Source organism: Ranitomeya imitator, chromosome 2, assembly GCF_032444005.1.
Source record: "Ranitomeya imitator isolate aRanImi1 chromosome 2, aRanImi1.pri, whole genome shotgun sequence".
NCBI lineage: Eukaryota > Metazoa > Chordata > Amphibia > Anura > Dendrobatidae > Ranitomeya > Ranitomeya imitator.
The window spans coordinates 585,620,259-585,635,470 of record NC_091283.1 but is presented as its reverse complement, the minus strand read 5'-3'; the positions used below and the strand labels follow the sequence as shown (position 1 = coordinate 585,635,470).

At 44.4% G+C, this 15,212-nt stretch overlaps 1 protein-coding gene across 1 annotated transcript in view; it reads right to left on the bottom strand.

Annotated features, from left to right (window-relative positions):
* Positions 1–468: 468 nt before the first annotated feature.
* The window catches only part of TGM2 (transglutaminase 2), a 73,032-nt gene continuing 58,288 nt past the window's right edge, over positions 469–15,212 (bottom strand). The window contains exons 11-13 of the mRNA XM_069752275.1: positions 13,653–13,813; positions 10,761–10,897; positions 469–965 (exon numbers count right to left, since the gene is read on the bottom strand). Of these exons, the coding sequence (XP_069608376.1) occupies positions 809–965; positions 10,761–10,897; positions 13,653–13,813 (455 nt within the window). The 3' untranslated portion in view covers positions 469–808. The remainder of the gene's footprint in view (positions 966–10,760; positions 10,898–13,652; positions 13,814–15,212) is intronic.

Here is a 15,212-nt window from a genome sequence, read left to right as displayed (position 1 = left end):
AGGACTGTTTGAAAGTGGAATATTGAAAAACTGCATTTTTTTTCCTTAATTTGAAAGAAGCTGATGAAATTGTAAAAACTTGATAAGAAAAGATAAAATTTGGAGCGGTTTTGTGTTTGAGAAAAATCACGGACATCTGAATGAGCCCTAAACATTGTGCGTCTCTCAGTGGTCAGACTTGACACTGTGCATTACCAACGAGCATTGCCGGCCCGCTGTGGCTGAGGAGGATTTATTCTGGATCAGCATCAAGGTTTCTAATAAACACGGCCGTCCAAAATGCACGCTTGTGTTTTACAAGAGCCAAGCCTTCTGGTAACATGCGAGTCCAAGTGGGCTGCGTCCCAGACCTGGCTCATGTTATCACATATCTTCCAGGAACGTGGCTTGTGAAGGAAATCATATACTATAGCTAGAAAGAGCAACCAAAAGGTCAGGACTAGTGAAAGCAAGACAACACGCAGATCCTTGTCATTTCTGTATAAATGATTTTTTAATGTCTGGATACAAAGTGTTATTTACAATATCAGTAACAAATCTCCCCCCCCCCCCCCCCTCCCAATATAAAACAGAATATTAATAGAGCATACAGATTACAAAAAGCGGCAGGAGCTTTAGACACTATATTGCCTTAAAACACTAGAAATTCTGGCTCCTAGGCCAAACATCTTCTAATGCACAGTGCACGTCTCAAGATTCAGAGCCGGAGTGTATACTTGTAAATATGGCTCCTTACGTAATAGGTTTTCTCACATTATAGGACTGTTGGTGAGGACTAGTCTCCTCGATTGTACGGCTTCGGCATCCTTCACTTTGGGAGAGGAGCTATGATGATATTCTTATAACCTTTCACCCCGTGTAGGTGGTCACTTTCAAAATTCACTGCTAGCTTGCGAAATCCAGAAAGCTGAGGCATAAGATCCACCCGTACTTTGGCATCTTGCCCTGGATCAATAGGACAGTCTCTGTAACCATAAAATGAAAGATTTGTTGCAATATAATGCCTGTACATTTAAAGGGGTTGGTCAGAATTAGAAAAAAATACATATATATATATATATATATACTGTATATATATACACACACACACACACAGTATTGTGCAAATGTTTTAGATAAGTGTGGGAAAGATTTGCACAAAGTCTGGAATTTGGCAGGATTATAGTCAGGAGTATGAGTTAGTAGTTATACCAAACAGGTGGTAATGATCATCATTTTCATATCTCGTTTAAGCATAGTCATTAACTGAAACAGAAACTGATGTGTTGGAGACTTAAAGCTGAGTAAAGAACAGCCAAATTCTGCCACAAAGTTGATGTTCTGGAAGACAGTCTTGCCATTGTGACTGACCTGTGATATGAAGCTAAGCACAGCATCAGGACACAAGGTAGTCAGAAGCGTAATGTCTATAGCAGCAGACCATGCGGCCACTATGGTGCCAGTGAGTAGGGTGAAAGGCCTAGTAATAAATGGCACAGGTTCCCTCGCCTGACGTCTGGATTTCAATGGTATCTGGATCCACAGGTGGAGATGGTGGAGGAGAGGGCCGACAGCTCCTGTTTTCCGTCATTAATTTTTGTGTAAGAGGCTCGATGCAGCAATTTGCAGCCACTATGATGTCACTAGATCACGCCTGCTGCGTGCAGCCTCAGTCCGCACTGAAAAGCATTGAGAGAATGCGGCTAGGTGAGTAGGTTTTCTTTGTAATATTTTAGTATTTTAGCAGTCGTTACTTGAGAAGGATATGAGAGCCTCATAATGTCAGGATGTGACAGTCTGAAGTAAGGAAGAGGGGCCTGGAACTGCGACCCTGACTACTCTTTATTAGAGTTGAACGACTTTTACTTTTTTAGGATCGAGTCGGGTTTCGCGAAACCCGACTTTGTCAAAAGTCGGGTCGGGTGAAATTGGACGATTATTTCGAAAAGTCGGGGGCCGACCGAAACACGAAACCCAATGCAAATCAATGGGGAATCAAAGTCGGTAGTGAGTGGAGGACAGGAAAACACCTACAGTGCCCATTTTAATGCCAAAAACATCAATTCTTATTTCTTAAGCTTGTCAATCTTAATTTACTTTATAATAATAGTTAGGCATTGAAAACAGGGGGTCATTTGGCTAAAGTTGTGGGGGGGTAGGGCTGGCTCAAGATTTTCGTGGGCCCAGGAAATGCAGAATACATCACGGCGGTGGAGCAGGGAGAGGTAAGTATTTCAACTTTGCAAGTGCTGTGATCCTGAGCAAGCAGGAGGGGGGGGGGGCACTCATTGGCACTTGGCACTGGCACAGGGCCCCTCATAGTACGGCGGTGTGTTTGACGGCGGGAGGCACCTCCCACTGCCAGAGACACTTTTGCGTACTATGAGGGGCCCTGTGCCAGTGACGTCGCCAACGAGTATGCCCCCCCACCTGATGAAGGAGCCTGCACTTTCATCTGCACCTTCCTCTTTGTCCCCGTGTAAGGTGGTATAGTATGCGGGAAGGGGAACCTGACTTTCAGCAGGGTCAGATTCTGGCTGTGTAGAGTGCAAGGGGAATGTAGTGGTCTGGGTCAATGCACCAGCAGACTCATCTAGCTGTGGCTGGGCAATGGGCAGGATGAGGAGGAAACACAGATATAGGCCCAAATAATAAAGTAGGCTAAATGCAGTTCAAAATTGGTAACAGGACTAAACAGGTGGCATAGCTTTGTTCAGTGGAGGACAACTGTAATGAGTGGCGCAGACACAGTTAGTAGGCCCAAATAATAAAGTAAGCTAAATGCTGTTCAAAATTGGTAACAGGACTAAACAGGCGGCATAGCTTTGTTCAGTGGAGGACAACTGTAATGAGTGGCGCAGACACAGTTTGTAGGCCCACAATAAAAAAAATTGGCTAAATGCAGTTCAAAATTGGTAACAAGACTAAACAGGCGGCATAGCTAGGTACTGGGGTGGGCTCCTCTGCTGAGTAGCAGACAGTGGTAGTATGCACAAAGTATTAACTGGTCTAAATGGAGGCCAGGGCCCCTGTTTATTTTAACTATCATCTATCATTTCAACAAATTTGTATTGGCAGTGCCATTGAAGGATTTAACAGCACAGACTACACAGTGGTGGAGCAGGGAGAGGTAAGTATTGCAAGTGGTAAAGCACTGTTCGAGCTGGGGGGGAACACTCTCTCGTGGACGGCGGTACTGGCACAGGGCCCCTCATATTACGACGGTGTGTCTGACGTTGGTTGTGCACCACCACCGTCAGAGACACTTCATTGTACTATGAGGGACTTTGTGACAGTGCCGTCGCCCCAGAGTGGGTGCACCCACCTGTCCAGGCAAATGGCACTCGCACGGGTGTTTGCGCCAGGTGGTGACCACGGCCCTATGGGGGGAGTCAGCCCATTTAGGGAGGTATAAAAATGGCCTATGGTGGACATTCAGCAGCTGCAAATGGCAGAATTGGAGAAGTCAGTAAGAGGAGGCCAAAAGCAAGACATTTTTCAGGCAAGCTACGTGTCAGCAGGAGAAGGTGGGGCAAAATAATTTGAAATCCATGATTGGTTAATTTTAATGAAGGTTAGATCATCAACATTCTGGGTAGCCAGACGTGTCCTTTTTTCGGTCAGTATTGAACCAGCAGCACTGAAGACTCATGAGAACCATCACTGCCGCTGTGTGCTGGGAATGCCTGAACCAAACGGTCTACAAGAGTTGCTTGTTTGGTAGCCAATATTTGCTCAAGGTTCTCATGTGGCATGATATTTAGTCATTTTCCTAAATATCGTGGATCCAGGAGGCAGGCCAACCAGTAGTCGTCATCGGTCATCATTTTGATAATGTGGGGGTCCCTTTTTAGGATACGCAAGGCATACTCAGCCATGTGGGCCAATGTTCCAGGTGTCAATTCACTGCTTGTGCTGGGTTGAGGAGCACTTTCTTGCAAATCAACATCACTTGTGGCCCGCAAAAACCCTGTACCTGACCTTGTAACGCCACCAGTTTCTATTGCCCCCTGTGAAGCATCCTCCTTCCATAAATATTCATCCCCATCATCATCCTCCTCTTCGTCCGCCACCTCATCCAGGAGAGTTCCTGAGCAGACAATGGCTGACTGTCATCAAGGTTTCCCTCCTCCTCGGCTGCAGATGCCAGCTCCTTAATGTGCGTCAAACTTTGCATCAGCAGACGCATTAGTGGGATGCTCATGCTTATGATGGCGTTGTCTGCACTTACCAGCTGTGTGCATTCCTCAAAACACTGAAGGACTTGACAGAGGTCTTGGAGCTTTGACCACTGCACACCAGACAACTCCATGTCTGCCATCCTACTGCCTGCTCGTGTATGTGTATCCTCCCACAAATTAATTACAGCACGCCTCTGTTCGCACAGCCTCTGAACCATGTGCAGTGTGGCGTTCCACCTTGTTGCAACATCGATTATTAGGCGGTGGGAAGATTCAGCGATCACTGATGGTTCAGCATACTGCTGGAGTGTAGGGGCGACCGGCGGATGTGCGAGCAAAGTCTTCACACCTTCAGGAGCAGGGCTGGTAACTCCAGATAATTTTTGAGGAAGCACTGCACCACCAGGTTCAAGGTGTGAGCCAGGCAAGGTATGTGTTAAGGTTCTGAAAGGGCTATGGCAGCCATAAAATTCCTTCTGTTATCACTGACTACCTTGCCTGCCTCAAGATGTACACTGCCCAGCCATGACTGAGTTTGTTGCTGCAAGTACTCGGCCAGTGCTTCTGCGGTGTGTCTGTTGTTGCCCAAACACTTCATTTCTAACACAGCCTGCTGACGCTTACCACTAGCTGTTCGATAATGAGACACCTCATGTGCAACACTGGCAGCTGTGGATGGAGTGGTCGTGCGACTGTGTTCTGTGGACGAGCTTTCGCTTCTGGAGGAGGTGGAGGAGAGGTGGCGAACGCCTACAGCCAACTGTTTCCTAGACCGGGGCTAGGCAGAACTGTCCCATTATGGCTGTCCCGTGGACCCTGCATCCACCACATTAGCCAAGTGTGCCGTGATGGACACGTAATGACCCTGGCCATGCGTACTGGTCCATGCATCTGTTGTGAGGTGCACCTTTCTACTGACTGATTGCCTCAGTGCATGGACAATGCGGTCTTTGACAGGCTGGTGGAGGGCTGGGATGGCTTTTGTCGCAAAGAAGGGTCGACTGGGTAGGTCATAGCGTGGTACTGCGTAGGCCATCAGGGCTTTGAAAGCTTTGCTTTCAACCAACCGGTAGGGCATCATCTCAAACGAGATTAGTCTAGCAATGTGGGCGTTCAAACCCTGTGTACGCGTATGAGAGGACGAGTACTTTCTTTTCCTAATGATAGTCTCTTGTAGGGTGAGCTGCACTGGAGAGGTGCATATGGTGGAACTAGCGGTGGTGGTTGTGGTGGACATGGCGGATTGAGAGAGGGTTGGTGATGGTATTCTCGATGTTGTCCTACATACAGTGTTTCCTACCAATAACCTTGTGATTCCCTGACTGCTTTGGCCTTGCGACGATACCTCCACATTTGCTGCTGGTGGTGTCCTAACCGGAGGGCTTACAGTGAGGGAAGCAATGTAGCGTTGCTGACTACCTTCATTCTGAGCAGGTGCACCAACAGTACGGGACGTTTGGTAGTTAGTCTAGGCTTGCAAGTGCATGCTGGTTAAATGTCTAAGCATGCACGTTGTATTTAAATTTTGTAGATTCTTCCCTCTGCTAAATGTCTTTGAGCATTTCTTACAGATAACTTTTGACTGATCATTCGGATCTTGGTTAAAAAATTGCCACACTGCACTATTCCTACTATGGAATACCTTTACAGGCATTGCACGCTGTGCTACTTTCACCGGATGGCTACGCTGTCCTAAAACTGTTTTTGTTTTTGACAAACGTTTTTCGCCTGATATGGGCCTGCCAGATGACAGCTGTTGCGATGTAGATGGCTGCTGTGGATCATCCTCCTCCGCTTCTGAGCTACTGGCAGCGGCACCCTCTTCCCCCAATGGCTGCCAATCTGGGTCAACAACTGGGTCATCTATCACCTCCTCTTCAATGTCATGTGCACCTTCCTCTGTGTCACCGTGTAAGGTGCTATAGCATTCGGGATGGGGCACCATAGTCTCATCAGGGTCAGATTCTGGCTCAGTACACTGCGAGGGCAATGTAGTGATCTGAGTCAATGGGACAGCATAATAATCTAGCTGTGGCTGTGCATCAGTGCACTCCATGTCCGATTCATCTTGTAATGGGCAGTTAACCCAGGCACGGTATGTGTAAAGAGCTCCATGGAGTAACCTGTAGTGTCGCCTGATGCATCATTCACTTTTGGCTTGGGTGAAGGACACAAGGAAACGTCTTTTCCTGACCGGGAGCATCCACTGACGACTCGCTGCTTTTATATTTCGAACTTTCTGAAGAGGAGGCAAACGAGCTAGAGGCTGAGTCAGCAAGGAAAGCCAAAACTTTTTCCTGCTGCTCCGGCTTTAAAAGCCGTTTTCCTACTCCCAGATAAGGGAGCCTTCGAGGCCTTGTGTAGCCAGACGATGACACTGGCTCAACACCTCCAGCCTTAGGTGCTATTGTGCTTTTGCCACTACTACCAGATTCACCACCACCACCATCAGTACCAGCTCGCAACCACCGCCCACATCCTCTTCCACCTGACTTCCTAATTTTTTGGAAAATCTAACCAAAATAACAACCATTATATGGTACTGTAAAACAAGGTAGAAGGTGTATATAAACGTGTTGAGATTTTAAATCTCCCTTTTTTGGGGGGAGACTGAACAAAAAATCAGGCCCTGTGCAAAAAAACAACACAATGTAAGTGGCTGAAAGTGGCTGGCTGATATACGACAAACTAACAGGACAGAAGTATATCCACTTTGTGAGAATTTTATTCTCACGTTTTTTGGGGGGAGACTAAACCAAACCTCAGGCCCTGTGCATAAAACAACACAATGCAAGTGGCAGAGAGTGGCTGGCTAATATACCACAAACTAACAGGACTGAAATATACAGTTAGGGCCAGAAATATTTGGACAGTGACACAATTTTCGCGAGTTGGGCTCTGCATGCCACCACATTGGATTTGAAATGAAACCTCTACAACAGAATTCAAGTGCAGATTGTAACGTTTAATTTGAAGGGTTGAACAAAAATATCTGATAGAAAATGTAGGAATTTTACACATTTCTTTACAAACACTCCACATTTTAGGAGGTCAAAAGTAATTGGACAAATAAACATAACCCAAACAAAATATTTTTATTTTCAATATTTTGTTGCAAATCCTTTGGAGGCAATCACTGCCTTAAGTCTGGAACCCATGGACATCACCAAACGCTGGGTTTCCTCCTTCTTAATGCTTTGCCAGGCCTTTACAGCCGCAGCCTTCAGGTCTTGCTTGTTTGTGGGTCTTTCCGTCTTAAGTCTGGATTTGAGCAAGTGAAATGCATGCTCAATTGGGTTTAGATCTGGAGATTGACTTGGCCATTGCAGAATGTTCCACTTTTTGGCACTCATGAACTCCTGGGTAGCTTTGGCTGTATGCTTGGGGTCATTGTCCATCTGTACTATGAAGCGCCGTCCAATCAACTTTGCAGCATTTGGCTGAATCTGGGCTGAAAGTATATCCCGGTACACTTCAGAATTCATCCGGCTACTCTTGTCTGCTCTTATGTCATCAATAAACACAAGTGACCCAGTGCCATTGAAAGCCATGCATGCCCATGCCATCACGTTGCCTCCACCATGTTTTACAGAGGATGTGGTGTGCCTTGGATCATGTGCCGTTCCCTTTCTTCTCCAAACTTTTTTCTTCCCATCATTCTGGTACAGGTTGATCTTTGTCTCATCTGTCCATAGAATACTTTTCCAGAACTGAGCTGGCTTCTTGAGGTGTTTTTCTGCAAATTTAACTCTGGCCTGTCTATTTTTGGTATTGATGAATGGTTTGCATCTAGATGTGAACCCTTTGTATTTACTGTCATGGAGTCTTCTCTTTACTGTTGACTTAGAGACAGATACACCTACTTCACTAAGAGTGTTCTGGACTTCAGTTGATCTTGTGAACGGGTTCTTCTTCACCAAATTAAGTATGCGGCGATCATCCACCACTGTTGTCATCCGTGGACGCCCAGGCCTTTTTGAGTTCCCAAGCTCACCAGTCAATTCCTTTTTTCTCAGAATGTACCCAACTGTTGATTTTGCTACTCCAAGCATGTCTGCTATCTCTCTGATGGATTTTTTCTTTTTTTTCAGCCTCAGGATGTTCTGCTTCACCTCAATTGAGAGTTCCTTTGACCGCATGTTGTCTGCTCACAGCAACAGCTTCCAAATGCAAAACCACACACCTGGAATCCACCCCTGACCTTTCAACTACTTCATTGATTACAGGTTAACGAGGGAGACGCCTTCAGAGTTAATTGCAGCCCTTAGAGTCCATTGTCCAATTACTTTTGGTCCCTTGAAAAAGAGGACGCTATGCATTACAGAGCTATGATTCCTAAACCCTTTCTCCGATTTGGATGTGGAAACTATCATATTGCAGCTGGGAGTGTGCACTTTCAGCCAATATTATATATATAATTGTATTTCTGAACATGTTTTTGTAAACAGCTAAAATAACAAAACTTGTGTCACTGTCCAAATATTTCTGGCCCTAACTGTATCCACTTTGTGATCATTTGAATCTCACTTTTTTGGGGGAGACTAAACCAAACCTCAGGCCCTGTGCATAAAACAACACAATGTAAGTGGCAGAAAGTGGCTGGAAGATATATGAAAAAATACAAGGACTGTAGTACAATTTCAATCTCCCTACAATGATCTCAGGACAAGTATGGCAGCAATAAAAAGGACTGCTGCACACAAAAGTGTGGACAAATAAACAAGATAACTGTGCAGAAAGGAGCAACAGGATTTTTGCTTTTAAAAAAGCAGTTGGTTTGCACAGCGGCGTGCAAACAGCAATGCCGCTATTAGGGAGCCTTATAAGGCAGCCTAATAAGCTACAGAGATGATGCACAAAAATATAGCCTCCACTGTCCCTGCAAAAAAATGGTGGTGTTGGACAGTGGATATTGCTACAGCAAAAGCAGTTTCGGGGCTTAATCTTCCCTCCCTAACTATATCCCTTCTTCTGATGCAGCTGCGGCAACCTCTCCCTATGCTACGATCGGCAGAAGTAAGATGGCGGTCAGCGTGCATGCCCCTTTATAGCCCCTGTGATGCCGCAGAAAGCAAGCCAATCACTGTCATGCCCTTCTCTAAAATGGTGGGGACCGAGACCTATGTCATCACGCTGCCCACACTCTGCGTCCTCTTTCATTGGCTGAAAAATGGCGCTGAACGCGTCATGCGAAACGCGACTTTGGCGCGAAGATCGCCGACCTCATGGCCAATCCCACACTAGGATCGGGTCGGGTTTCATGAAACCCGACCTTGCCGAAAGTCGGCGATTTTTGAATTTGTCCGATCCGTTTCGCTCAACCCTACTCTTTATGTTAGAGAGGAATGGGTTTCCGACCTTACTATGCTCCTGTTAAACTCTAATCAATCCTCTCCCACACCCCATGAGTCATGGGACAGAAATATAAGGGAAACCAGACACAAAGACAGACATGGATAACTGAAAACCACTATCATACAAAATATTTACCAAAAATAGGGAGAAAGGTAGGGGAAAGGGAGGAACAATCAAACCAAATAGAAATAGGGAAAAGAAGATAAACTCTAATGAGCCTACCACACATAGAACTTTCAACTATACTCCCAACTCCAACTACACAGCTCAACACTTTTCAGGAAGAAGTTTATTTCACGAGCAAGGAAGGAATGCTCCGAGCTAATATATATGTTGTGGGATGACATGTTGTAGCTGGGATTAACAACGTGTATGTTCCCAGCCACCACTAATGGAAAGGAAATCTATTTAAAATAGGACACAAATCACACAGTCTCTAAAGAGGGCCTACGCTTCATTACCCGTTATGACTTTCTAACTCCAGGTCCACCATGGGGGCGTTGCACCCTTGTGACATATAATGTGTATAAGGTTGCCATCGACCATCATACTGTGTGTAGGTGGCTTTGGGGTCATACTGTGTATAAGGGTTTTTTGAACTATCATACTGATCACAGGGGGAAATGTGGCCATCATCCTGCATTTAAGGGGTGCGTGAGTGCATGATACCTGGGGGGAGCTGTGGGACCATCATACTGTGTATAGGGCTATAGGGCCATCATCTTGCATATGGAGGGTATGTGGGGCATTACATTGTGTCAGAAAGTGCTGTTGGGCCATCATATCGTAGATTGGGGATGTTGTGGAGCCAGTATACCATGTGTAGTGGGGCTATCAAATCATGTATAGGGGGGCAGTGAGGCCATCACACCGTATAAGAGGGGGGCTGTGGGGCCTTCATACTGGAAACAATGCTAAGCGACCTAACTATGCATGAACACATAGGAACTGGTGTGCAGAAAAATTAGAGAAGGAGCTCTGGAGTGATGAGTGAAAATGTGAAATATTTGGCTGTAATAGAAGGCAGTTTGTTTGCCGAAGGGCTGGAGAGCAATGCAATAATGAGTGTCTTCAGGCAACAGTGAAGCATGGTGAAGATTCATTGCAAGCCTGGGGTTTATTTAAGCAAATGTAGTTGGGGATTTGGACAAGATTAATTTCCCCACACTTATATATATATACTGTATATATATAACACACACTAAGTGTTCATGATTCCGATGCCACACGCATTATCATACTTACAGTTCCTTAACTACAGGTCCATCAGTCAGACCGGCTCCCTCCACAGTGAAGCTACATCCAACCAGGGGTTCTGGTAAAGGATTCTTAATGGAAAGCTCGGCAACCAGCTTCCTCTGTTGTTTGGGCTCTCCCAATACCTGGTAAAAATAAAGCAGGGTCCGATTAGTAGAGTTACTTTAACTTTTCAGTTTTGGGGAATTTTGTTAGACAGCAAACTTGGTCTCTGTCCTAAGTGAAGAACTTCAGCTGTTAATTGAAAGTTTGAGGATACTGTACAGAAAAATGAGTATAATGGCAATGCTTACTCTACAGTTAGGTCCATATATATTTGGACAGAGACAACATTTTTCTAATTTTGGTTATAGACATTACCACAATGAATTTTAAACAAAACAACTCAGATGCAGTTGAAGATCAGACTTTCAGCTTTCATTTGAGGGTATCCACATTAAAATTGGATGAAGGGTTTAGGAGTATGTGGCTTTAACTGTTTATTGAGATATCTTCCAAGACTGTTGCGACATAGAAATAGGTTGCTGATAGACAGTCTCAATGATGTACCCCCTTAATGCTAGACATGGGTAAGAGCTAAGAAACGTAGCATAACGGAATTATGTCACTCTTCGAAGACTAGAGGGATCTGCCAAATTCAGTCATCAGAACATCTGAAGCTGCACAGCTCAGTCCCTGCAGAGCACATCCACAGCTTGATTTGGGTCATTACACGGGTAAGTGATGTCATAAACCAGCAGGAAATTCTGATCTACAATGTAAGAAACATGTATAAACATATTCACTACTAAAACACACTATACTTGTCCTCCTGGGGATCTGATTGAGAGTTTATCCAGAACGTCCCACCCAAACAAATTGTTGGTAAATGCGATATGTCAAGATGACAGCACAGGTGCAGCAGCCGAGTCCGCCTGGCCACAAACAGCGATGCGATTGACAGCTGCCCTACTACACTAAAAAAATAAATATAGCATTCTGACTATTTAATCCCTGAGGCATCATAATTATTGTTTTGGCTCCTTTTGTGAAATCCATGTCAACCTGACAAAGTGATTTTGTAAGGAAAGTCCAGAGCTTAACAAAAGATCCCATGCATGTCCAGTATTGCAAGCTTAGGTTGAGGTATTACACAGAAGAGGGAGGTGTACTCATCTGTTCCTAGCCCAAATATCGTCACCATTTTAATAAATTAGTGATTATTACATAATGGCCCTGTACATTATACAAGCCAAGAGATATTTCTCAACAAAACTTGCAAACTATAGCTCTCCTCCCATTCTCATTAGAGCCAAATCATTATTAGTGCCATCAGTGTGCCATTTTCAGACAATTGTTGTATCCCGAGATCATTTGGGCACCCTTCAAAAGCTCTTTCTTCAAAAAGCCTACAATACAGGACTAATTGTGCCATATTGTGCTCTGTATGCTATGGCTAGCAGGCAGTGTATAGTCAGTTCTCCCTCAGTATCAAACTGGTCATTGGTGAGTGTGAAACACTTAACCCTGCTGTTCTGTTGGTCAAAAATGACCGACTTTGAACTTCAATATTCTTTAAAATATTCAAGATGCGGCTCTGAAACCCGTGGCCGACCGACCCATCCTCATTTAAGTCAATCAACCACAAGTTTCAGAACCGCATCTTGAACACCCCAAAAAATACCAAAGTTCAAAATAGGTCTCCCCAGACCGAACAGAACAGCAGGGTTAAAGCAAACCTGTCATGTTAAAAAAGCTATTAACCCACAGATATGAGGTTAATCTGCAGGTCAATAGCGTTTCGAACCTACTGGGTGCCGTCACTTACGCCCCCTGCTGCTGTGAGGAAACTAGCTTTATTCCTCCTGGTCACGGGGCGACACTGACACGGTTTGAGTCATCCGCTCTCTGTACAGAGAGCAGTGGTTGTAACCGCCCCCCCATGGACTGACTGACAGCTGGCCCTAATGCTAAGCTGCTGTCAGTCAGTGCTGGGTGTCCAGCTACAGCCACCACATAGATGCACAGAGCAGTGACTGAACCCATGCCGGCTCCGTCCCCGTGACTGACACTGGAAAGCTACTGGGAGGAATAAAGTAAATTTCCTCCTGGCAGCGGGGGTCTGAGTGCGGATACTGGGCAGGTTCAAAATGCTATTAAAAATCAGGTTAACCCAATATCCGCAGGTTAATAACGTTCCCTTTAAGGACTCTAGATGGTTTATGACATTGCAGGAAACATGGTTGGCTGTAACATAAGCTGTTGTGTCCCTTAATTGTGCCGATTGGTGGATTTCTTACCTCCAGGACCACCACCTAACATTGATGGCCTATCCTGAGGCTAGCTCATCATTATTAAAAGAATTGTTCTGTTAAAAAAATAGTTAAGACACATGGGCAGGGTAGGTGACAACTTACTGATTGGGGAGGGCCTACTAGGCCCACACTGATCCGCAGAGTAGGGAATTTTTATCCCTGGAATGTCACTTTGGACGCCCGACCGCTGCTCTATTCATTCTCTACGGGGCTGTGATCAGTAAGTTGTCACTTATCCTGTGGATGGCAATGTAGAATAGAAAACCAAAGCAACAATGGGCCAACATTTCGGTCACACGACCTTGTTTGCAACCACATACGGAATATAATGGCTGATCCAGATAGGCAATTTCCTGTAAAAAGAAATGAACACCTATAAGTCCTAGCGTACCCCTTTTATTGCCTTTCTATGGCTTCCTGCCATCAATGATGACAGCTTCACTTGTGAATAGATACAATCTGGGTGGAATAAGATCACGCTATAAAAAACGTGAGTTATGTTAATAATAATTCAAAATAGATTTTCTTGGCAGTCTGAGAGTATAAACCAATGAAGATAAATGCACTTTTTTTCATTCAGACTTACCCTCACTTTGATGTCGGGGTTTTTCACATAAATGTCTCTCACAGCAAGAAGAATATCATTATTAGAATAGTCATGGAGAAGAGCCACCACTTTGATCGTGTTGTCCTGGGTCAGACTGCTGCCATACTCCTCATAGAGGATCTTCAGAGGCACAGTATTATCTGACAGTAAAGAACATCAATAGTCAGTGAATCAGTGTAAATGTATAAAATAAGGAAGAAAAAAATATATATGAAAAGGAATTGCACGTGAACAACTTGACAATTATGTGGCATTGAAAGGGTCTCTGCTCTTCCTAAAAAACTATGGGACAATTAAACAAGACCAGCATTGTTGGAATAAACATGGGCATGCTTGAATTAGATGACCTGTGGTGTTTCTCCCCACCTATTTTGTCAGAGCTTGGAGAAACGGTCATCAAAATTCTTAAAATTTTGGCACCAATTTGCTCATAAATTTTGCAACTTTTCAAAGCTTTATGCCAGAAATCTGGCTTGAAAGCTGTAATGAATCGGGGGGCTATGTGTTTTGCAGCATGTCTCATGTCAGTGCGGTGCCAGCCTCTTTTTGAATCAGTAACATACAAAAATAAGTTACAAAAAACCCCCCAAAACTCTGAATGAGTTAGACTGCACTGCTTCATGTGTCAAATCCTCTGAAAATGTTAGTCTATGGTCTAGTCATTTGTGTGTACTGTACATCAGCAGATGAGAACCATTAAGAGTCACATGATTGATCTCTCGCTGTTCAACCTAGATTTTTTTTCTTTATTATTTGTTGCTTACATATCGCCATCATATTCCACAGCACAAATATCATCATCACTGTCCCCATGGGGCTCATGATCTAGATTCCCTATCAGTATGTCTTTGTAGTGTGGGAGGAATCCGGAGAACCCCCACCAAACACCGAACAACATCCAAACTCCTTGCAGATGTTGTCCTTGGTGGGATTTGAACCCCGGACTTCAGGCTGTAGTGCTAACCACTGAGCCACCGTGCTTGCCTTCTTTTGTTCTAGACATAACTCAGAAATAATCATCCACACATTTCAATATGAATCTGAAATAATGAGATCATCTCTGAATGTGAAGGAAAGGTCCAAGTCTGGAAGTGATTTGTATCTTCCAACAGTACAAAAAAAATTCCTGAATGAATGATGGCAGCAGATAATCATATATTACATAATAGGGTTCGCTCTTCGGCAGATTTACAATCAATATGGATGCAGCCTTGCAGAACCCTTACTGCCAAAATGTGATATAATACGACTGCACGGCCCATTTATTATTACCCCAGCGAATGTAAAACAGCAATGAGGAGTGAGAAGTCACAAAGGACAACAGAAAACTGAACTTCAGATACCAGATGCTCCATGGGCAAGGTTTCCTGATAAATTCAACATCCTTTCCTCTGATGAATCCATAAAATGTGGAAAAAGTAGATATTTATACCCAGTAAAGAAGGCTGGTGAATGGTCTAAGTACAAAAAGCAGTCTCCAATGTAATCCCATCATAAAAGTGATAGGCTCAGTCAACAGTTGGTAATCTATAATAATGG